At 37.7% G+C, this 23,843-nt stretch overlaps 2 protein-coding genes across 3 annotated transcripts in view; one reads left to right on the top strand and one right to left on the bottom strand.

Moving 5' to 3' along the window:
* Window positions 1–13,232: 13,232 nt before the first annotated feature.
* hacd4 (3-hydroxyacyl-CoA dehydratase 4) lies at window positions 13,233–21,329 on the top strand. The gene is made up of 7 exons (XM_067580043.1): window positions 13,233–13,455; window positions 15,778–15,884; window positions 16,065–16,192; window positions 16,324–16,433; window positions 17,313–17,419; window positions 17,980–18,108; window positions 21,105–21,329. Coding segments are annotated over exons 1-7 (666 nt in total). The 5' UTR covers window positions 13,233–13,453; the 3' UTR covers window positions 21,188–21,329.
* Window positions 21,330–21,388: 59 nt separating this feature from the next.
* Window positions 21,389–23,843, bottom strand: part of focad (focadhesin) — a 55,194-nt gene continuing 52,739 nt past the window's right edge. For both annotated transcript variants that reach the window (XM_067580036.1, XM_067580037.1), the window contains exons 43-44: window positions 23,728–23,803; window positions 21,389–21,701 (exon numbers count right to left, since the gene is read on the bottom strand). In XM_067580036.1, the coding sequence (XP_067436137.1) occupies window positions 21,628–21,701; window positions 23,728–23,803 (150 nt within the window). In that variant the 3' untranslated portion in view covers window positions 21,389–21,627. The remainder of the gene's footprint in view (window positions 21,702–23,727; window positions 23,804–23,843) is intronic.

Genomic DNA, 23,843 nt, shown 5'->3' with positions numbered 1-23,843 from the left:
GTGACGCAGTCTTTTCACTCTTAATTCTATAAAGCAATGCTAAAAACCTTTATCCAGAGAATTCAGACTATATTTGAATCAAGAAGAGACACTCTCTGCCCTACAGTGAGGCAATGGGGCTACTAGACTGTAAAGTCACCAGCCAGTCTAATAACATTTAAAGGTGCACTCCAATAATTTAGAATTGCGTTTCCATAAAGTTGTTGGACTTTGAAGGCACTGTTTAAAAGCAGAATGATCAAAACTGAGGCAGCAGAGGCCAAGACAACCTGACTCTTAGTTCTGTAGCTCCCAAAACATTGTGTTCTACCCTACCCGTAATGCAACTAGACAGCATATGTTGCCAGACATGCCTGGTTAAAGGTGCCCTGCTTGTTTACATCTATTTTTATTGTATTGTATCTCATGGTCTTTGTCTTCCCTGCCTTTGTTGGCATATTGCTGCATTTCTTAGGGCACTGAAGTTGCCTGTAGATCATTGGAATAGTGTGAAACCATTGGCAGGAACGTGTATCATGTCACCCGTGTTCATGCATGGCCATGCACGAGACAAACAAAACGGACCCATAGGGCTACTAGAGGTCAAAAACTCTTCAGCAAAAATTCCACAGGGTGGTGGGATGCCACTTGAATAATTTTCTCAGACTTGACAAAGCCCCTCTAGAGCCACAGATGACATTATACAGCTGTTTTCACAGGCTGAGATGTACTAGCATCTAGGAACTGCAGAGTTTCTAACAGCTGTGTATCTGAGGGGAACTGATCAAGAACAAAACTATAGTGTATTCATTTTGCCAGTGAGTGAAATATTCAAACCCAAAATGCTATATCTTGATGTTTGAACAATTATATGAAATAGAAATACTGTATCATAGATGCCTTGTGTACTATTTTATACATATTTCCCAAACTGTGTATAAAAAGCATGACATATGTGGTATCCTCAGAAACTCTGAATTCTCATAAACAGTTGGCCAAGCTTTGTTAAAACCCAGTGTCCGTGAATTAGAAGAATTTAAAAAGCACAAAAAATGCATGGCTTCAATGTGAATCTTTAGCACCATGGACAGCTCAGCTTTTGTAGCTGAATTCCTGCATTATACAGTTTTAAGGTGTTGCACACCAACTCGGGTGTTTCCAGTTATTCTGGCTGATTGAAATGTTGTTTTGGTTCAGCAGCAGTATGCCAGGAATAATTTGATGTCATCAAACTCCACTGACTGATAAGAATAGAAGAATTCTTGCTTATTTATCCAGAGATATTGTATACATACTGTACATACCAGGAATAATTTAAGATTTTGAGATCGTTTTGATTGTTTTTTATTGGTTTTGAGTATTATGAGAATAGTCTTTACAGAGAGATTTTTCACAAATTTCATGAGATTGGCTAACCCTGTTAACATGACCCCAAAAGCTGTCAACCACTGGACTCTCCTGGAGAGGTAGAATTACATAGACGACAGATTTAGCTGGGCTGTAATTTCATCTGCAATCTTTTGCCAGGTGTAGTGTACGCTCTATGGATAACTTCATAATGAATGAGTTGGTATAATAGGTTTTTAGATGTTATATTAAAATGTGGTACTCCATTCAAATCTTGAAACTTCTGGTCCCATAACTGGAGGGGGCTTTCCAATACATTCAAAAAGGTTATAGTAAATCACAGAAAACAAGTTAGTGTTAGGGTTTAGACAGAAAGAGAAACAAAAATGCTTTTCTTACACATGCCTCAAGGAAATGGCAGGTCCAAATATTTGAATACAGGTCAGTTACATAAGCTAAAAACTATGATTGTTTGAGAATTGGTTTAGCCATAATGATTAGTTGATTGAATGAAAAAAAATACTGAAGCAATTAGTTCTTTAAGGGAGTATTAAAATATGTACAAGAGTCATTTGAAACCAAATGATATTAAAGCGCCTCCGTGTAAGGTTTAAAAATATCTCATTTTGGCAACTCTAAGCGGTTGTATCAAACAAGATACTGCAGCAACCCTCCTATGCCCTAAAACGACTCCAATGCAGGGACACTGCATAAAGCTGCATGAATTATTTGTTGTTGTTGTCGTTGTCTTTGGCCACATGGGGGCAGCAGAACAGGCTGTGGACACAACATTGAATGTCGTCACCAAGTTGTTATTGTCTTAGCAAACAGTTGCTCATGTACACATCCAGGAGACGCAGAGAAACATTAGCATTCATGTGGAGACACATTTGTATCCACCTGATGAATATAAGTCCAATATTCTCTCTCCTTTAGCTCTGTTTTGGTCTCCACCAACTCCTGAAAAACATATCTGGCTTTTCAGTTGCTAAATGCTCCACTATGTTCACCGGCTAGTTTCTAACTGTGTCTGTCTGCTGTTTGGTTGCTGGACAGCTGGTGTACTTTGCGTTTATCACTGAAAAGCTGCCTGTCGCTGCTGCTGCTGAAAACAAGGCCGATGAGAGCGGTGAGACTGAACCAAAACAGTACAGTCAAGGGCCATAAAACCAAAACAATGAACTGAAAGAGGCTAAACAGCTCATAGAGCTACAGAGTTGGAGATAATTCTCTGTGGTTTCATCACTATGAGCAACACCTTTCACATTATACATAGTCGTAGTTATGATCTATTGTTAATATAAAAATCCATCGTTAATATAAAGATATTGATTAGTGCAGCTTTGACTACAATCATTATAAACAGCAGTGTCATGTTTTCCTAAAAACAAAAACTATGCTTTCTGCTACCTTATATGAGCTTTAAAAACATTTAAAAAATAAAATAAAAACTATTTCATATCAGTCTCAATAGGCTGAGATATAACTGTAGGTACATACGTGACTGCAGCCTGCAGTACTGTAGCAGTCAGCCAGTCAAAAGTCAAAGTCTAATTGGAATGAATAACTTAGCATGCTGATGGTTGGCTGGCAGGGACTCTTAACTCACCACCAGGCTATGAGGGGGGTTGTGATGTCTGCTGTTGGTAGGCAACAAAATCTCCCCGTCACTCTTTGCCAGCAGTGTAACATAGCAGATACTGAGTGGGAAACCAGAGATGACCCTGAGCTTAACTGGGTGAAACTCTGCTCTACTTGTGTCAAAGGCTGTGATACAAGTGTGATACAATGACCTGCCTATTTTAGAATCTGTTTCTGATGATACTATGGCTGCACAAATAATAAAAAAAAACATTCATGATGATTTAGACAAAATAAGTTTTACTTTGCTTATATTCAGATTGCAGGTAAAATCATATTCATGTCAGCCTATTTCTTGTTGGGAAGGTATTTTGTTCTGTTTAGCCCTAATTTTGTCAACTTCACAATTGTTAATTTTTTAAATCGACTTACAACAACTTCTAAAGCTGTGTCATTTGTAACCACACTGTGCACCATTTTTCTGTCACTATTTTTCATCATTTTCATGTAGCCACCGTACGACTGTACTACGGTATGTACTGTGACATCCCCATTCTTATCCCCCCTACAAAGCTCTTATTACATCAATGCACCAGACCTATTTGAATCACTGAACAAATCAGATGTTGTCTGCAATTCAGGGGTCTGGAACTAGGCTACCTCATGCTGCATGTGACTCAGATCTGTTTTGAAACTACAACATAAACAGAAAAAAATAAGTTGAATCTGATATTTAAATGTCTATTTGGGGTACTTCCATAAAACTGATACATACAGCATGTGATCTGTGGTGATGCAGCCTGGTGAAGTCAGAAAAGTTTTATCTAAGTGACATGACCCATATTTACGTACTGGTGGTCTAGCATACTCAATGATGGTGCACTAATAAGGACAGCTGGAGGGGTCTCGAGAGGTGGACTTTTTTTTAAAAAATCTTTTTTTCCCACATTATCAAGTTTTTGTGCATTTTGACATGATAATCATTTAATCACATTCATATGTGCCAGAAGATTCTGATCACTAGATGAATAATGATAATGGAAGTAGAACTATCTTACACAATCATTCAATCAGTAGATCAAAACAAAATAATAATCTGATACAAAAATTTCTGAAATGCTTAAAGAGTACAAATTTTCTATCTGAATTTGTTAACCCTCAAATATATATATACTGGAAATAAAGTTTTTGCAATTGTATGACTTGAAAATGACAAATGAAAAATTAAAAGAGTGAATTCAGACCACATAAATTCAAATAGATGGCTTTCAAAGTGAAATGTTTCAGTGCCATATTCAGGGGTATTCAACATTTAACATACAGTATGTCATAGTAATTACATTATTAAACTATTTAGTTGCTTATAAGATTCAGTCTTTATGGCTTTTCTTTGTTAAATTATCATAAAATGGACAATGTTACTATACATACTCTTATCATGCCATGCATAGATATACAGTAGATCATTGGGGGAATCAGGTTAGGCTATTTCCAAAACTTACATTATTTCAACAGATACTGTGCTTATATGCTGCATAATCAAATAATGTGTTTAATCAAATGACACGGCAAAACTGAGGGCAGTAATAATGTGCACATTGCATAAAAAGTGGGAGAATGGGGGGTAAGAGGGGCCCACAGGCTGATCTTTACCCCAGGGCCCCAAAACAAGTTAATCAAGCCCTGCAACTCTAAACACATAATGAGAATGACCGACAGTATGCGCAAAAAATCTCAACAAAAAATCTGAATTGCATGTCATGGATTGCAATTGAGTAGACAGCCTGAGTGTCACATCAGTGTCAAATTCCATTTTTTCCACTCAAAAACTGTAGGATGATGCTAATTCTGTCACACATATCTATACAGTCCACATGGCGAAAGAAAACATGTTATTCAAGCAACTCTAACAGAAAACTAATGACTAAAACTTTAGATTTGTGAGAATGATGACCAGAACTGACACACATCTGCACTGCTATTGTAGTTTTACACAGTTTACACTTTATGGCCCACAATTCACAGTGTAATTTTGTTGTATGAATCAGGTACTGTACCAACTGAGGTTATTGGTTCCCACAGGTACTTAAATGTAGGCACAATAGAAGAAAACAAGACTATGGGGAACAGGAGAATAATAATTAAGTAATATAAAGTGTCAACCCCTGTCATCACTTTGGGAATGTAAACCATTTTATGTCCTTCAATGGCAACTCCATCTGTTTCAAGCTTTTACATTACTGTAACCCTACAGCTTTGGTTGCATAACTGTGAAATACAGTGCAATAGGTTCTGCAGTTACAAAAAGTACTTATAGAATATTATAATTTATTTCATTATTTAATATAATAGATTTCTCTTTTCCTCTAAAATGCCCAATTGTTACTCCCTTGTTCCACGTGGTCTTATTTTCTTCCACTGTACCTTAAGTACCACTAGGAACCAGTAAGTGTTTTATTGCTACCTGATTCATACAATGAATTACACTGTAAATAGCAAGCTAAATTATAAACTGTTACCAGGAGCCTTGTAAAGGAGTTTTTCCAAACTAATTTAATTTCCATATTTGTCTCTGAGACAAGTTTTCAGGTCACAGGTGTGGTGAAATTCCAACTGTCTGCTGGCCCAAACAGCATGAGAACCTAGGTTGTTGCTCCAAACATTGACTGGAGCTGAATTACTGTAAACCCAGCCACACAAACAGGATATATTTAGGATACTATTTTAGTGAGACAGCCTGGTGACTGCAGGTCTTGAGAAGATACAGTTACTTCTGGAGTCTGCATTAAAACAGCAGGCGGTCAATCATGTTTGGCCATTAGTCACAAAGGATTAAGAGGGCAACATAAGTGGTTAACAAGGAGAGTGCACCGATAAATACTGCGGTCCTTTCCTAAAACATCCACTACTGTAATTAGTCTACAGTGTGGTTCCAAACATAAATAAATGCATATCATTACACACAGGTCATATATGTAATATACTGTTTCAAACTCACAGGAGTAATGAAAGTCTTGTAAAAGCGATCTGTGTCTCATGGCACAGCAAGATGTCTTCTTTAGCAGCTAACAGAGACTCATGAAGACACTTTCATTTATCTTTAGTCATAATTAAAGGGCTGCTCCACCACTTTTACACATGAAGATCAGTTTACTCATCACGAGGAGTCCTACTCAGCCTGTGAAACAGTTGTATAATGTCTTCTGTGGCTCTAGTCTGAGAAAATAACCCTGATCATGTCATTAGGGTTGTCTCAGTTCAAGGTTGAGGCCTCAAAAACAACCTGCAATACAAACTGGCGGTGTGGTGTTTGAGACACATGTTCGTTTACAAGTTGAGTTGCAATATGGGAAGTGTAGAACCAAGTGTTTTTGGAGCTTGACTCATACTAGGGACTAAAAGTCAGGATATCTCCGCCTGTATAGCCTCAATTTTAACCATTGTATAATAATAAACTTTATTTATATAGCACAATTAATGCATAAAATGCAGCACAAAGTGCTTAACATAAGAGCAGATAGCAACAAAAAGCAGATAAACAAACACAAAAAAACCCCATCAGATTAAAACTTAAAGCTTCAGGAGAAAGCAAAAAGATATGTCTTAAGATTTCGTTTGAAAGTGTGAACAGATTTAGAGCCCCTCAGACCCTCATGTAGACTGTTTCAGAGTTTTGGGGCATAATTAACAAAGGCTGCTTCTCCCTGCCTTTTAGTTCTGACCTCAGGAACAGTCAAGCGGTTAGAGCCAGAGGGTCTAAGGGTCCTGACAGGCACATAAGTCTTACCATGTCAGATAGAGTTGGGGCAAAGCTATTCAGTGATTTAAAAACCAATACAAGAATTTTAAAATTAATTCTGTAACTGACAGGAAAACCAGTATAAGGATATTGAAATTGGAGTGACGTGGGCTCCTTGTCTGGTTTTTGTCAGAGCACGTGCTGCTGTGTTCTGTACAAGCTGTAACTGTCCAATTCTCAGACACACCAGACAGAAGAGCATTACAATAGTCCGACCTGCTGGAGACAAAAGCATGCATTAACTTTTCTGTGTCTGCCGAGGAGAGGAACAGTTAGACTCTGGTAATATTCCTCAAATGATAGAAGGACACTTTAGTCACGTTTCTAATGTGACATTCGAAATTTAGATCAGAGTCAATGATAACACTGAGGTTTTTGACCTGTTCCTTGGTGTTTAGTGTGAATAATTATAGGTGGTATAGGTGGTGGACAGTTTTTCTCTCTCAGCTTTTGCACCAATAACTAGGATCTCAGTTTTGTCTTGATTCATCTGTAAGAAGTTGTGAGTCATCCACTGACTTATGTCAACAATGCATGCAATCAAGTCGTTAATAGAACTGTTGTCATTTGAACTTACAGAGACATATAGCTGGATGCGTCTGCATAATTATAGAAAATTGATGTTGTGATTTCTAATAATATTGCTGAGAGGCAGCATAAACAGACTGAAAAGAAATGGGCCTAAGATAGAGCCCTGCAGGACACCACATGTCAGGTCTATTTTATTGGATCAGTAGTCATCCATGGCCACAGAGAATTGTTGACCAGTTAAGTAAGACCTGAACCATGTGCCAGAGAGACTGACCCAGTATTCAAGTCTGTCCAGCAGAATATCGTGATCTACAGTATCAAATGCAGCACTGAGATCTAACAGGACAAACACAGAGAGATTCTTTTCATCAGTGTTCATTCTGAGGTCATTCACAACTTTGACTAGAGCTGTTTCTGTTCTGTGCTGGGCCCTGAAACCAGACTGGAATTTTTCAAAAACAGTGTTGTCACAGAGGAAATTATTCAGCTGTTTAAAAACAATTTTGTCTAAAATCTTACTCAGAAAAGGCAGAATGGAGATTGGTCTGTTGTTAGAGATGACAGAACAATCTATGCTAAGCAGCAGTTTAATTAATTTAACACCATGTTTAGTGCCAATGCAAGAAGTGGTGAACGGTAAGGGTGTGAAGGTCAAGGTAGCACTTTCCTTCAACACCAGTGTCGCAGGTTTATGTCTGCTCTCACTCTTTAGAAAAATGAATTGCTGTGCGAGCTTTTCTCCTGGAGAGTTTTGACATGAAAAACTAAGTGGGCAGTTGTATGGAGACTAAAATTGTTCAAAAATACATAAATACATAAAATAAATACATAAAATTGTCAACTAATCCAGTACATTTTAGCAATGCTAGAATTTGGTTTATGACCAAATACCTGCAAAACTATTGACATTCCCATCAGCCTTAGCTGTACTTTGTGTTCAGTGCTAGCTCATTTTCAGCATGATAAAGCAATCAACAAAGATGGTGAACATAGTTAACATTACCTGCTTAACATCAGGATGTTAGCATTGTCATTGTGTGCATGTTAGCCAGCTTTACCTTACTTTCATTGAGCAGTACCAGTTTGCTAACCTTAAAGGATAGGTACACAGTTTTTCAGGGTTGTCTTAAAACAAAAGTCAGGTGTCCATATGAACAGTGAAAGAGGTTTTCCTCGCTGTAATCATTCCTCCTGTTCATACTGGCAATTAAAAGATCCCCTTCAAATGTGCTTTAAAATGTAAGTGATGGAGCCCAAAAGTGATTTTGCACAAAAATGCATTTAAAAGTTAACCTGAAGCTTATATGAGGCTTCAGCAGTCTGAGTTAGTCATATCAAGTGGATATCTGCCACATTTACAGTCTTTTTAGCATCAAATTCCCTCTTTGTTTTGGCACTAAAAAGACTGTAACATTGAAATATATCTACTTGATTTGACTCATTTGGACACTGAAGCTTCATATTAGCTTCAGATAAACTTTTAAATACATTTTTGCACTGAAGGGGGACTGTGGATTTTGGCTCCCATCACTTACATTGTAAGTGCATTATGAAGGGATCTTCTAATGGTCAGTATGAACAGGAGGAACGATTACAGCAAGGAAAACAGGTTTCAGTGTTCATTTGGGAACCTGACTGTTGTTTTAAGACAGACTTGAAAAATGTTTAACCTGTCCTTTAAACATACTTCAACCATACAGTAGCTTATTTGCTGGATATATAAAGTACAGTCAGATACATGTCTTTTACATCTAAATCTGTGACCCCGAAATCAAAAGTAATCAAAAAAAGGAATGCTAAGATACTGAATCAATATACAGTACCAGTCAAAGGTGTGGACACACTTTCTCATTCAAGTGAATGGGAAGGTGTGTCTAAACTGGTACTCTATGTTCCATCTGTGACTCCGTACACTAAAGAGACTTCGAGAAGAAACTAAGATGCTAATTTTAGAAAACATTACTCTCTTGTAATCTAGCTGTAAGTTATATAACAGCTAGTTTGACTATGTCACTAACCAAGTTCAAGTCAGTCAATAAAGCCCATAGATATATCTACATAAGTAGCCTGCTGAGCTTCCACGTTCATAATTGAATTAACAAAATGTCATTTATTTTTGCATGTTCACTTGTTGACAAGGTCTTTGCTTTGCAGTTTAGCTGTGCTCGAAATAAACTGCAGATTCTCTCTGCCTCAAAGAAAGACTCTGACCTGCTGACATTGATCAACATTGATCAAATTCAAGCCTGACTCTACAGCACCAGCCATGGTAGAGAGTTCATAACATTCTGCATGCTTCTAGTGCAGGGTTACTGAGTGCAGACCAGCATCTGATACAGAAAATGAGCTGTAATGTCAGAGAGGACATGATAGTGCTAACAACTAGCCGTGCTCTTGAGACCTAACCAGACTAATCTGTTTCCCGTCTGTCACTGGCTTTTCATCAGCACAGAGAGGGGGCAGAGATAATAAAAGATTAGATGTGTTCATAGTCAATCTGGGCTCTCCTTGGTTTCCCTCCACAGACTGGACACTCTAAACTGGCCAAACTGTAACTGTGAATATCTCTGTTAGCCCTGAGACAGACTGGAAGATGTCATTGGCTGGCAATTCCACTGCAAGGAATGAAATCTAAATCATGAATTGATTGGTGAATAAGAGACAGTAAGAGCTCAGACAGAAAGGTCATCTTTTCAACATATCTTTTTTTACAGTGAATTGGATAGGTTTGGCCTCAGTAACTTTGATAGCCTCAACCTTTAACTTAAAGGGCTTTGCATAGTGAGCCAAGTCAAAAGGTGCCAAAAGGTTGGTCATTCCAAGACTTTGATTTTTCTTTTCTGAAGTCATGCCTTGGTTGACTTGGACATGTGCTTTGGGTCATTGTCATGTTGGAATGTGAAATTCCTCCTCATCGTCAGCTTTCTGACAGAGGTCAGCTGGTTTTTTTGCCAAAACATGTTGATATATGGAGCTATTCATTATCCTGTCTATCTTGACAAGAGCCCCTGACCCAGCTGAAGAGAAGCAGCCCCAAAGCTTTGCACCAAACATATCTTTTAGAATTAAGGCTGAAAAGTTCAACCTTTGTCTCGTCAGACCATGACACATTTTCCCACATGGTTTGGGCTGACTGAATGAATCTTTTGGCATAATTCAGACAGGCTTGGATATTCCTTTTGGTAAGAAAGGGTCTCTGTCTTGCCACCCTGCCCTATAGCCCAGACATGTGCAGAATCCAAGAGATGGTGGTCACATGCAAGGAGTGATCAGTACCTGCCAAAAATTCCTGTAGTTCCTTCAATGCTGCTGTTAGCCTCTTGGTAGCCCCCCTGATAAGTTTTCTCCTCGTCCTCTCATCAACTTTGGAGGGTCATTCTGATCTTTGCAATGTGTTTGTGGTGCCACATTTTCTCCACTTATTGATGATGGGTTTTGAAAGTGCTTCATCGTACTTCGAATGCCTTTTATATTCTTTTATATCCCTCTCCTGATTGATACTTTTCAACAATTAGATCTTGCAGTTCCTTTGGTAACTCTTTGTGGTCTATGGCTCTTCCAGTAGGATGCAACCACAAACATTCAAGTAAATCCTACAGCAAAAGGTGACTTTAATCTGGTTTTAATCAGAATCATTTTCATAGGTGGCAGGTGTATGCTATTTACCTACAGGCATGATTTTGAATGTGACTGGTTAATTTTGAACATAGCTAGAGCCCCCATTGTGAAACAGTGTGCAGACTTATGCAATCAGGGTGTTTTATTTAAAATGTTCCTAATAATTAACTCTTTGTTTTTCTCTGGATTTTTGTTTGTTGGAAGATCACATTAAAGATGGAACAAGTCTGACATTTACATTGTTATTTCTGTCTTTACATTTCAAAAGCCTGCAATTTCATAAGGGTGCATAGACTTTTTATATCCACTGTAATGTAGCTTTCAGTTTTGTGGGGTTTTTTTCTTCTGTTGAGTTAATTATAAATTTTCAGAAGGGATGCTTTGCAAATGCAAGTTCAAACCTGATTCTTAAACTCACGTTTTTGACAAAACAATGGCAACTCAAGGTCCACTTATTAGCTTGTTCCAGAGCTTTCATTTGTATCACATGGTCCTCGTTACCAGAGTTGGTTCAGTTGTCATAGAACTGTAGATACTCAAACAACACATTTTTCTCTGAGCACTTTTGGGACCTAAACATTTGAGCTTTAATATCTATTCTTGATTATTTTCTGGACTATTTTAACCATGTCTGTAAAGTATATTCCACTGATATATAAAGTTTATTGTATTTTCTGTTGCTGTAGATACAGACACATACAAGATGCTGAAGGAAAGACTGAATCAACCAAATAAAAGCTCCCAGACTCTATTGTCATGCCTTCATGACCTTTGACAGTTGTATTCAAAATCTTCTGCTTCACTGAAGTTTGTGGCAGCAGATTTTTTTTTTTTATTAAATGTTCTGCAGAAACTGATTCAGATTCAATCTGATCTCTGCAGGATGAATTTATCCTAACCACCATTAGAGGGCACTGCATACTATTTTATTGAGAGCAGCATGGGTGGCTATTATGTTTGACAATGCTTGTCAATCCATAATAGACCTAATACAGACATGTTAAAAACTTTTTTAACCACCAAAACTAACTGCAAAGTGTTAAAAATGGCATTAAGTATATGCAGAGGGTCAATATGATGAATAACTGTTTAATTACAACACTAATGTACAGTAATTTGTGCTAATGTATATACGTGCACACATACAAAAATGTAAAAATCTCTTGGTTTATTATCGTGATTAAAGTTTATTTAGGTAATAGGGTTTTTTGTTTGTTTGTTTGTTTGTTTTTACCCTTTTATATACACACCTTCATTTAAGTCATATAAGTCTGGGGATATTCTATATTTTTCTTATTGTCAACAAACTGGTGGCCAACAATGAATTGATCTACTAACAAATATCTTGCATGTATTCACAACCTGATATACTGTTACTGTTATATACCGATACTCTCATTCCTCTGTGCCATACAGCCCAATTTTTGTCCAAAAACCATTAAAAACAAATCAGTGACCCACACTGTTGCACTGGGTAACATGTTCCTTCATCACCATGAACACACATACAACTACCTACACCGTCCTGCTGCCAGAAGTACTCACAAGAACACCAAATGTGGATTAATCCGCCACTAGAAATAGTCCCCAACAAATGTACTATTTCCTCTTGTTTGAATAACATTTGATAAAAACAGCTGTAATGACTGTAATGGCAACTTCTACAGCTCTGATATATCTGACTTGGTGCTACATCATAGACCATGAAAATGCCTGAAAATCTAGCAAATGAGGATGCCTCGTGTCAGTCAAAGTCTGTCGTTCATGGTGATTAAACCAAACATTTTTCATGTGAATGCTGGCAAGTCTTAAACAAGGGAATCTTACCCGTCTTTCCATTCCATTCCATTTGGCATTAGTGCCACAGACAGGTAGCAGCCTTATCCTTTCACAAGGAAACTGTCTACAAAAGATAACATTTAAAAATATTAATTTATTGTCTTGTTTTCTTTCTGGGATGTTCACTGTTTTGCAGCTTGGAAAGTAAATTCTTAAACTTGCAGTTGTTTGGTGAAGAAACAGCCACTCTGATTGTCACTTTATTTTTCCTCTTTATGTTTCACTTTCACTTTCAACATAAAGTACAGTAGTTTGAGGTTATGAGACATGCATATGTACGAGGGTGGCAGTGAGTTATTTTGCTGGGGGCCCCAAAAGGGTTAGACTGGTTCCTGCTGCTAATCCTGACATTCTCGACATGTATGTGTATGTGTGTGTGGCTCATTGTTCTCCTGCTGCTTCTTCTCTTCTTCCTCTCCTGAGCTTGTGTGTTCCTTGCAGAGATCAGTTCTTAGTTTTCTTTCAGGGGGCTGGGAGTATCTGACGTCAGACATTCACACACGGAATGTCCACCTCCTACTCACAGTAAAGTAATAACTGCTGCAGTCAGCCTGAGGAAGCACAACAAAACAGATATTGCTGCATTTTCCTGCTTCCAGTTGTGAAGGACGATGAGGTAAGAGGCGAGTATCCGTTGGCTGGGAGAAAACTGCTGCAAGGAGCCTTAAACTGCATCTGGAAAAATGACTCTCCACAAACTCAGACAGGGATTCTAAGCAGCTCCTCTTACAAAAGGACCAAAAAGACTCTAGCAGGAGAATGTAAGTGAGTACTGTGAGAGTGTTACGGCAGAGTTTTCGCTGAGGAAGGAATGTTCTGTGTTTTCAGGGCGTGTTGAGTGAAGCTTCATTTGCTGTCTGATTTCCAAGCATCAACAGCTTAGAGTTAAAGCGTATTTGACAGATGTATTTGTTGGTACTTTGCAGATTTTACATGTAAAATAAAAAAGATAGCTCATAAAACAAGATAAACTGAGTATAAAGTAGCAGTGTGACAGACTGTTAATGTGTCATTTTGATCTGTAGTCAGTAGTGGAAATCTTTTTTTTAATTTTCATTAAATCTTCATCTGTACGTATATTACAAATGTTAGGGGTCATCATATAACATTTATCTTCCTCTGTTAAAGGTTACAGTTGTAGCAGCACTATATGGAGTTATAAATATAAAAACATTAATTTCATGTTAACACTTAATCAATAAACACAAAGCTATAAGCCTTTCTTCACAGTTAGTGGAAATATTTCTATAGTCTTATTTAAAGGTGCACTCATCAATATTTGTATATAAACAATGGCTCAAATTACTATGCGAAATTTGAAAGGTGTCACTCATAGTGACAAATCCACAATTATCACCAACTCTGCAGTTCCCCTCAGCTCTATGGATGAGCATCTTTCAGCATATTGTTTCGGTGTTGTGGCAAAACAGCAGACATAGTTAGCAACTAGCTAGTGAACATAGTGAAACGTTTAGCAGCTAAAGAAACAATTATTTTTCTCAGTTGGTGGAAACCAAAACAGAGCTTAAATAAGAGTTAAAACTGACTCCAAATGAATATTGTTGTTCTATGTCTGCTTTATGTGTAGTTAGGCATTTGTTTGCCAACACATTTGCTATAACTTTCTTAGGTGATAGTATGTCAGAGCAACAAAGTGTGTTTTCAGCTTGTTACAGCAAGTGGCCAAAACTAACTAAACATTAATAAATTCTCCTTTAAGAAACCCCTCAATGCAGGACTTTATATTTGATTCAAATAAATACAGGGTTTGAGTACTTTCTCCTCCATGGGTTCTGAGATGGTGCAAAGGGGTTCCCTGGTCCCAATAAAAGGTTTAATGGGCGCTTGAGTGGGTACTAGAGTTCTCTGAGGAGGTTTTATGGGTATCCTCAAGTGAAAACTAATTTGATTTGTTTGCAATAAAAGAAGAAGTAACCACATCCTCTTTAAGTGAAAATAGCAATAAAATTGTGTAAATACCCCCACAAATGAAAGACCTGTACACAAAATTGTACTTAAGTAAAAGTACTGAAATATTTGCAGCAAATATAATAATAAATCGTTTGACATTTTTGAAAAAATGTTTATTTGCTTACTTTTGAGTTACATGAGAAGACAGATATTAATCATGTCTGCATTAACTACGGTGATGGAGTCAGGATGTGGTTAGCCTAGCTAAGCATAAAGACTGGAAGCAGGGGGAAACAGCTAGCAAAAAGACGCCTACCAACACCTCTAAAGCTAACTAGCATATTGTATGTTGTGTGTTTAATTCATACTCAAAAAAAAAATGTAAAAAAAAAAAGTCAAAAAGTCATTTTGGAGTGAGTTGAGTGGTCTAACAATTTCTTGATGGTGTAGAGAAGCTGTCTTTATGCTACATGTAGACCTACTGTAAAGTAAGCTAACCGCCTCCTGACTCAAGCCCTGTAACACACAAACATGAGTGGTATCAATCTTCTCATCTAACTCCCTGTAAGAAAAAATGTTGATCTATTCCTTGAAAAATCAAAAGTAAAAGTACTATGACAAAAGACTCCTTTAAGAGGGTTATATAGTAGATAAGTAATGTGTGAGCAGCATCTTAATGTTGACGCTTGTGGTGGTGTTACCTCCATTCTAACAACTAAATATGACATTGGATAATTTAATCTGTGTATTGTATTAGCTTCATGTTTTGTTTGTAAAATCCAGACCTGCAAAGTAAGTAACTATATATATAGCAAAAGTCAAAAGCATGACATTTCCTATGAAATACAGAAGTAAAAACTCAATTAAAGTACCTCAAAATTATATTTACTTACAGCACTTTAATAGATGTGTTTAATGTCTGTCCTCTGTCCCCCTGTGTTTCCTTTTCTATTAATTCACTCAAAATAGTTCCATTTACATGATGTATGAGGATAATCAGTGTTGGCAGCAAACAGATCCTTCTGACATTTTGACTTGCACAGGTGTAATTAATAAGATTAATGATGGCTCTGTTCCATCTACCTGTGCCAATAAGATGGTGATAATAATCAGTAACACCTGTGACAGTTTTAATAACCTGATCTACACTATGCACTTTTTTTTTCTTACAGGTTCAGCTTCAGGCATATCTACATTTTCTCCTACAACCTGTTCCAGTTCTGTGGACACACATGGATACTGTCTAATACAATAGCCAGGTTTTTCACATTTGGTCAAGGTGAGGTCGAAGATCTGAAGGTATCAAAGTAAAACACAAGTGTTAGATTCAAAAAATCAGAATAAAGAAAGGATGGCTGTTTAAATCATTTAAACTTTTAACTGAGGTGAGCAGGAGTAAGATAAGCCTCCAACAAATGGCACATATTAGTATGATAAGATAGTGTTTTTGACTTTGCAGATGCCTTAGCAGACACGTTTTACTCTGTTGGCTTTGTGATGAGTCTCTGCCAGCTGCTCTCTATCCTGGAGCTTTTCCATATCGCAGATGGGATTGAGAAAGCCAGACTCCTTCCTCGCTTTGTTCAAGTGTGTATCACAGCTAGACCTCTTAATAGAGTTTCATTATTAATCATGTGGGTGTTATCTGATGTGTCATCAAATGTTCTTCATCCATTTGAAGCAGCTGATGGACTGTGCATCCCATTTGTTTTTTTCAGGTTACAGAGAAGAACATCCTGCTGATCATGGTCATCATGCTGGAGGAGATCCAGAGTAGACCGGTGGTGTGCGTTCTGCTCTTCTTGTGGAACATTCTGGACCTCCTAAAGTATGCATTTCAAGTAAATACAAGGCTGGTCACATCACTTTCTGCCCAGAACGATGAAATGAAATATTTGCTCAGTCTGAAACCAACATTTAAATGTAATATTTCCACAGCAAACATGTTATTATTCTGGGCAGACAATAGGCATCTGTTAGATCACAGAAATACCTTTCAAGGTGGAGCGCACAGCTGGATAACAGGCACAAAAATGACATTTTGACTTTTCTCCAAAAGTTTTTGATGGGGAGGCTACACTGAGTAGATCCATGTAAATGGATCATGGAGTGCTGAGGTCACATATGAGGCTACTATTGCCCCACTAGCAACAGTGCCTTAGAATAATAATGTCAGTCATCTATCTGTCCAACAGTTGGAACAAAGCAACAACTTTATATTTTCTGTGTAGAGTTCAGTGAAATTGCTACGGATATTCATGGTCCCCAGAGAATGAATCTGAATCATTTTGATGACCTCTGACCTTTCCTCTAATACCATCAACAGGCCAAATTTTCATCTTGTACATAAATAAACACCCTAAATACCCCAAATCAAATAAGTCATTGCTTCAAAGAGGATGAACTCACATTTTGGGCACACCATGGTATTTTATAATGTTAAGCTCTGGATGAATGTCTAGGTTTAGTCCCACTGCTGTTAATACTGTTTTGTATCAATATTTCAGCCTCTATACAAAAAGACAACACTTTTTTAGGAATATCTAAAGAGAGATCACACTATAAACCAAAATCAAGTAAATAAGGTGTAAATGACCACACAGCTCAGAAGTCTGGGTGTTGTTAAGTGTCTAACAATGATAAATAAAAGGTTAAATCCACACGCTGGAGACTTGTTAACATTCTGATGTGTGCTGTTCGATGACAGGTACCCACATGAACTGATGTGTGTGATGGATACACCATCCATCACCATGCTGTGGACTCGCTACACACTCTGGATCCCCTTATACATCCTGTCAGTCATCACAGAGGGTGATCATATCATTTTATTACCTTCACTCTAGCTATCATATTGTGGGAAAGAGAAAATGATGTTTCAGGCGTAATTCATGGGCAGCTTGATATACACTCAATAATATGTGTCAGACTTCATGTACTGTGTAAGGGAAGTGGTGTGAACGCACAGGAAATGAATTGGCAAAGCAGAGCACATGATAAAATGTCAGGAAGTGTATGAGGAAAGCACATTCCAGCCTCAGCCAAGTGTGTGGGGGTGTGTGTTGACTACAAGAAGACATTCACGGCTGTAAAGCTCAAGTATATCAGTAACACACAGGCCAGCAGCCAGATTACTCACCACTAACACCAGATCACTATCATTTTGACCATGGAATATCATTAAATGTGCTGTGGCAGAATGTTTTATAATCTATAAGAACCCTTTAGACAGGTTTTCAACACTACCAGGCTCAAATACTGATACTGTAGTTCCACATAGAGAAGCTTTTTGGCACATACTTTGAAGTATTAGTTCAACATCTTGAACGTGTTCCATCTCTGCTGATGACTGTTTGTTTCTTTCTTTTTTCCAGGCATCACCATTTACCACGCCCTGCCTTATCTTGAGACAGCCTCATACTCATCCCAGCTGAATTCAACAGTGTGCACAAACAGCCACCTACCCTTTGTCCTCATGGCCTACTTGCCTCTTCTCGCTCTTGGTAAGATATTATTAGTTATTTTTTTATTACCTAAAAATGAGCTGTATTGAATAGAAAACAAACATTCTGGTCATCTTACTTCTGCATCAGGGTTACCCATCTTCGCTCAACCTGGTCAAATTCAACTTCAATTACTGACTTCCTGCATCCCTACAAGTTTTTTATTGAATAGTACTATTAATGCATACAATTTAGCATGCAGAATACAGCTTGTATTATATACTACACACCATCTGACTTTTATCTTTCATACCAAAAATAATCTTTTAGTCAAAAACATATTTTACAATGACAATGTTTAAAATAGAAGGTAAAATCTGAATTTTCCAACATCAGTTACAGCATGTCAGAAAACGACAAGTTGGCTTTCTATTTAACATTCCCGTTGTATGCATATTTTTACCATTCTTAATTTGCACAATGACAATGACTGCATTGCTTTCTGGTCTATTGAGGCTTGGCTAGGCTTATTTACTTGACTAAAGGAAGTAGACACTGCAACTTGCTGTGAGAAAGGTAAATATTGCTAACACTTGTTTGATGCCTTGTATCAGCATGCAAGACAGAAACCCCTGCAGTCTTACCTTGTGCTTATGTCACTGGCCACTTGAGAAAGTTTTGTATTTAAGTCAAGGTCATATGAAAGACTGTTTACATGACTAATTGAAGCTGTTGTTGGTGGAAAATCCAGTTTCTTTTTCTTTTTGAATAATTAGTTTCTGATCAGTGGTACAAAATGACTCAAGAACACAATAATGTCCTGTTTGAGTGTGAGAGACTGACACCAAAAGCAACTCCTTTGTAGTTGCACTGTACACAACTTAAATAATGTCATGTTGTCTAGATGTGGCCAATTATCCACCACAATTCAAATAAAAAATGTGGGGGAACTTGCAGGTCTATGGCTAAAAGCTGTGTAGACTTCGTTTTAATTCTTCTTTTAACTCAAGTGAGGGACTCTACTGAGTCAGTATTGTTAGAAATATGATGAGAAGATCAATATCAATATGGATGAGGAAAATGGTTTTGTTTGAAATTTTACAAACATTAACATTTTAGGAAATGCTTAATTTGCTTTCCGAGAGAGACTACAGGATCAATATCAATCTCATGTCTGTGTTAAGAGTATGCAGCAGAACCATCATATTTTTTATTCCATACATTCTTCCTCCTTGTCAAAACCTGTCGCCTACATTACCGACAATGAAACCTGGCCACTGACTGACTGTACAGAACTATCTCTAGACTGAACTGACTCTACATAGCTGCTAGTAGCAATCAAAAAGGACTTATACAGCTTTTTCATATATGCAATCCTCTATCCTTTAAGAGTTGGAGTAAGGATGTGTTTAACCTAGCTTAGTTTAACGGTTGCAATCACAGGGAAACAGCTAGCCTGTCTCTATCCAAAGTTAAAAAAAATACACCTACCAGCACCTCTAAAGCTCACTGATTAACATGCTGTATCTTGTTGTTTAAGCCATTTTGTAAAAACAGCTGGGAGGCAGTGACTGTGCGCAGCTTCCTGGGGTCTTGTTATCACATTTGCCAGATTTGGAACAATTGTGCCTACACAGAGACCAAAACCAAAATCTGTGCTCAATTACTGGATGTTGCAACCTGCTATAACTAGAGACATGGCACAGAACTCCTGGGGCAATAGATAAATGGTTGTTTATCAAGAAATGGTTATGCAACTCCACCTAAAACCATGAATTGCTGTTTTCAGCCATGCTAGGTGTGTGGCTATAAGGATGGCAATAGACCCTTTTCATTTTGATTTGTCAAAGCAGGAAAGGCACAGGTGGAATTAATAACGTTAATGATGGCTGCATTACATTTAGGTGAACCAGTTCAAGCTCTGGTATTGTACATGTTCACTCACTAACACGGCTTACAGGGACAACTAATGGAATGGAGCCATCGTTGGTATTATTATTTACAGCTGTGCTGTGACAAGTCAAAATTTATGCTGTGAAAGAGGTCTATGAGGGTCTGTTGGTCCTGTAGCGCCACCATGAGGTTGACACTGTAATTTTGTCCCAATACATTACTTCAAATATCTGCTAGACAGTAAGAAACATTCCCATCAGCCTCAGCTGTTTTTTGTGCTTGGTGCTAATTAGCTAATGTTACCACGCTAACACATTAAATAAGGATGGTTACCATGGTAAACATTATACCTTATTATTTATTTATTATTATTTTTACCTGCTAAACATCAGCATGTTAGCATTGTCAATGTGAATATCTCAGCGTGCTGACAGTTGCATTTAGCTCAAAGCACAGTGCATAAGTACTGCCTCACAGAGCTGCTAGCATGACTGTTGACTATTAGTCTTGGTACATTTCTGTTTGTGTACACATTAAACAAATGAGATACAACATGTGAACTTGCTTTACAGCGGTTGGTAAGTGTATTTTTGAATATAGACAGAGCCAGGCTAGCTGTTTCCCACTGCAGTCTTTAAGCTAAGCTAGGCTAACCACTTCCTGACTCCAGGTCTTTACTGAACAGACCTGAAATTAAATTTATCAACTGACTCTCACAGACTCACATAAGAAACAGTAAGAGTCAGTTGGTCGCTGTTGAATTACTAGTTTCTGGTAACACAAGGTTGTCTCCCTCCCAGCTGTTTGATCACAGCCTTACAGTACACAACCAAGACCACAGCTGTGTTTAGACTGATAGCTTGTCTTGCCTCAGCTTGTAATATCAAGCTGAGGCAATATCAATCAAAAAGATTAGAGACAGCTGACTACCTGACAATTTACTCCCAGTACAACAGGAAAGAAATCTACCTTCTCACACTATTTAGATTTACTTCCTAAACAGCATATTGTTTGCAGGTGAATTTATACTTAATATATGTAGACATTACTTGCACAAACACAATTCTGTTACTATCATCTTTGTGTGTTAGATTGGTGTCACAAATGCAAAGAAGTGTGCATCCTCTATTTTGTTTATTTCTAACAGCAGTGTTGTGTTTTAGGGGCCTCTGTGACAGTGTGGCAGCTGCTGAAGGAGAGACAATACCAACTGGAGAAATGGAACAAGAAGATGAAAAGGAAATGATGGCTGTAGTCAAAGAACTGCATGTTTGGACAGTGGAAGATCAAAGTTTTCCAGGAACTTCCGACGCTCAAATTTTATGAGAAGACAACTTTCACAATTAAAATCTGTTACATTTTAAATTAAATGAGTTTGATGTCATCAAGTTGTATGGTCAGTGTAATGTGTATTTAACCAGAAGCCACAAAAGCAAATTTGCCACCATTAAATCCTGCATTTGCTGATGCACCTTTAATGGGAATATATTGTTTTGACAGATCACATTCATCTTGATGTCAATCATACATGACTGAAGTACAGCTACGGGTAGAGCTGTTTCTGTCTCCATGTCTAACTAAAACAGGCAGGAAAGATGCAGTTTGTGTGTTAAAGCTCCAGGTGTGATTTTGTGAGGACCCTCTGTGTGCGTTGTCGTGGTAACAGCATGCTGCAGCTCCTCTGGGCTACCAGCCATACGCTCTGGTCCACACAGTTTTCTTCTTGAACTCAGCAGAGGACCTCAAGGCCAACAGAGCCGCTGAAACAACAGCAACCATCAGATAAACAGTTTATAATCAAACAAGGGTGTGTTGTCTGCTGCAGTGAATGTAGAATGTCAAAGAAAAGACATTCTGTGTTTCTGGCTTTTTAAAGTTACTGCCAATACTGATTATAATGTCTAAGCCAAAGCAATAGCAACAGTGTCAGTGTTTCCTCCTTTATAGAGTTCTATTTACATACAGTGTTTCTCACCAAAACCAATCGTGTGCATCCTGGAGGCCTGACAAATATGTTGAATACATTCCCTTCCATATGAAATATCTACAAAGACAATTTTTTAGTATATGTATGTAATAAGAGAACTGGATATGAGACTCCAATATGGCTCCTGTTCATTCCAGTGACAGTTGCTCACCCAGCACATGCATGTTTTCTTGCTTTCTGGAGGTGTGTTTCTGCATCGTGCACACTGACTGCACGTCTACATTAATTTCTCTTTGCCTGCTGTAAGTCTGCAGCCCTGTGTCATAGACTTTACACTGAGATGATATATAAAAATAGCTTTCTATAAACTCCAGGAAAGTTTTGCAAATAATCTTTGTGGTTTAAAGAAACTCATATACAAAGACTAATAACTTCAGGTCGAGGTGTTGTGTCCACACTTAATGCAGTGTGAAGTTTGCCATATGATTTGGATTTAATTGTAGTGTTTTGATGTAAACGTAGGTCTTAGTCACATTTAAGTCATTTGATTATCGTTAGTTTTGGTCTAGTTTTTGCGGGTGAAATTTTTAGTCTAATTTGTACATTTTTTTAGTGTCTTCTGAGGATACAGCTGTTACCATCTTTCATTTTCTTTGACAAAATTAACTATGGGAAAATACTTTTTGGGATGCAGTATATGTTTAGTTGCAGTACTGATGTTTGCCTCTGGGACAAACTGGAAACTAGGCTGACTTGCTGTGCTGTATCAAGCTCTGTTAACATATATATAGTTTACATCCATGTTGACATCAGATAGCAGTCTTGGTTTCCTGCCTTTTACTGGTGCGTTGTTACGTTTCTCACTGCCACCAACTGTTGATCAGTGGAATAGTGTGAAACTGTCAGCAGAAACGTGTATCTTGTGTGTACTGTATGCTAGTAGTGCGCAGTACACAAACAAATAAACCAAGGAACACCTGCCCCCCCCAATAAAAACACTGCTCCATAGTATCATATGTGGTCAAAAAGTACAGAGGGTAGCTTTAAGACGACAATCAGACCATTATTTTTTTATATAAAAAAATGTAAGACTGTACTACAGTCTGAAGAGCTTTTTTTCTTAATTTCCATTTTATAATTTTTAGTCACAGAATTTGTTGTTATTGCCTGAACACTTTGCAACTATATGAAAAGAAATGCTGCATAAATACATTTATTATTTCTGTGCGTCACCTCAACTGTCCGTTGAAACCAGGACTAATGGAATTCTTGTAGATGTTTTTAGGGACAGGACAGGTTATTTATCAGTAAAACTGGAGCATATTAATAAAAAATACATTGTCAAAACCATGTGGAAAACATGATGGAAATATGACATTTTATGTTTGCTTCTTGTATTCATTTGGGAACGTTAGAGGCTCCTCATCGCTCCACACAGATCTGATGTTTTCGTCTCTTCAGTGGAAGCTTGAGTGGCCTTTAAGTCACATGCTTCATGTATGTCATCATTTATTCACCATTGCATTTTGTCACTTTTTATTTTTATCAATACATCAACTTTTCCACTTCAGCCAACAGTACATTTTTGACCTTTTTGGCAAATTTCTGGCATGTGCACTGACAAAACTGAAAACAGGTGGGTGGAGACACACATAGTGTAAACTGAATATGAACGGCATGTCACCACTTTTCTTTTCGTAATGGTCAAGTAAACTTCATCATTGTCCTGAGTTGAAATGGTTTTCTTACATCATCAGCATTGCATTACTGTGTTAGAGTGACTCTACATTTCAACAAGACTTGATCTTGTAAAACTCAGCACTATGTGTTGTATGAGCTGCTGTGTTTGTGTTTGTCACCTTTGGCTGTGTTGATGCTTGTGGCTGACAGACTCTGTTCAGGACCCTCTGTAATACTGAGAAGCCAGTCTATGAACTAAAACACACACACACACACATTACATATTGTTATCATC

The sequence above is a fragment of the Thunnus thynnus genome, chromosome 22, assembly GCF_963924715.1.
Source record: "Thunnus thynnus chromosome 22, fThuThy2.1, whole genome shotgun sequence".
NCBI classification, from domain to species: Eukaryota; Metazoa; Chordata; class Actinopteri; order Scombriformes; family Scombridae; genus Thunnus; species Thunnus thynnus.
The sequence above is the reverse complement of the archived record's forward strand: the minus strand, read 5'-3'. Positions and strand labels throughout refer to the sequence as shown.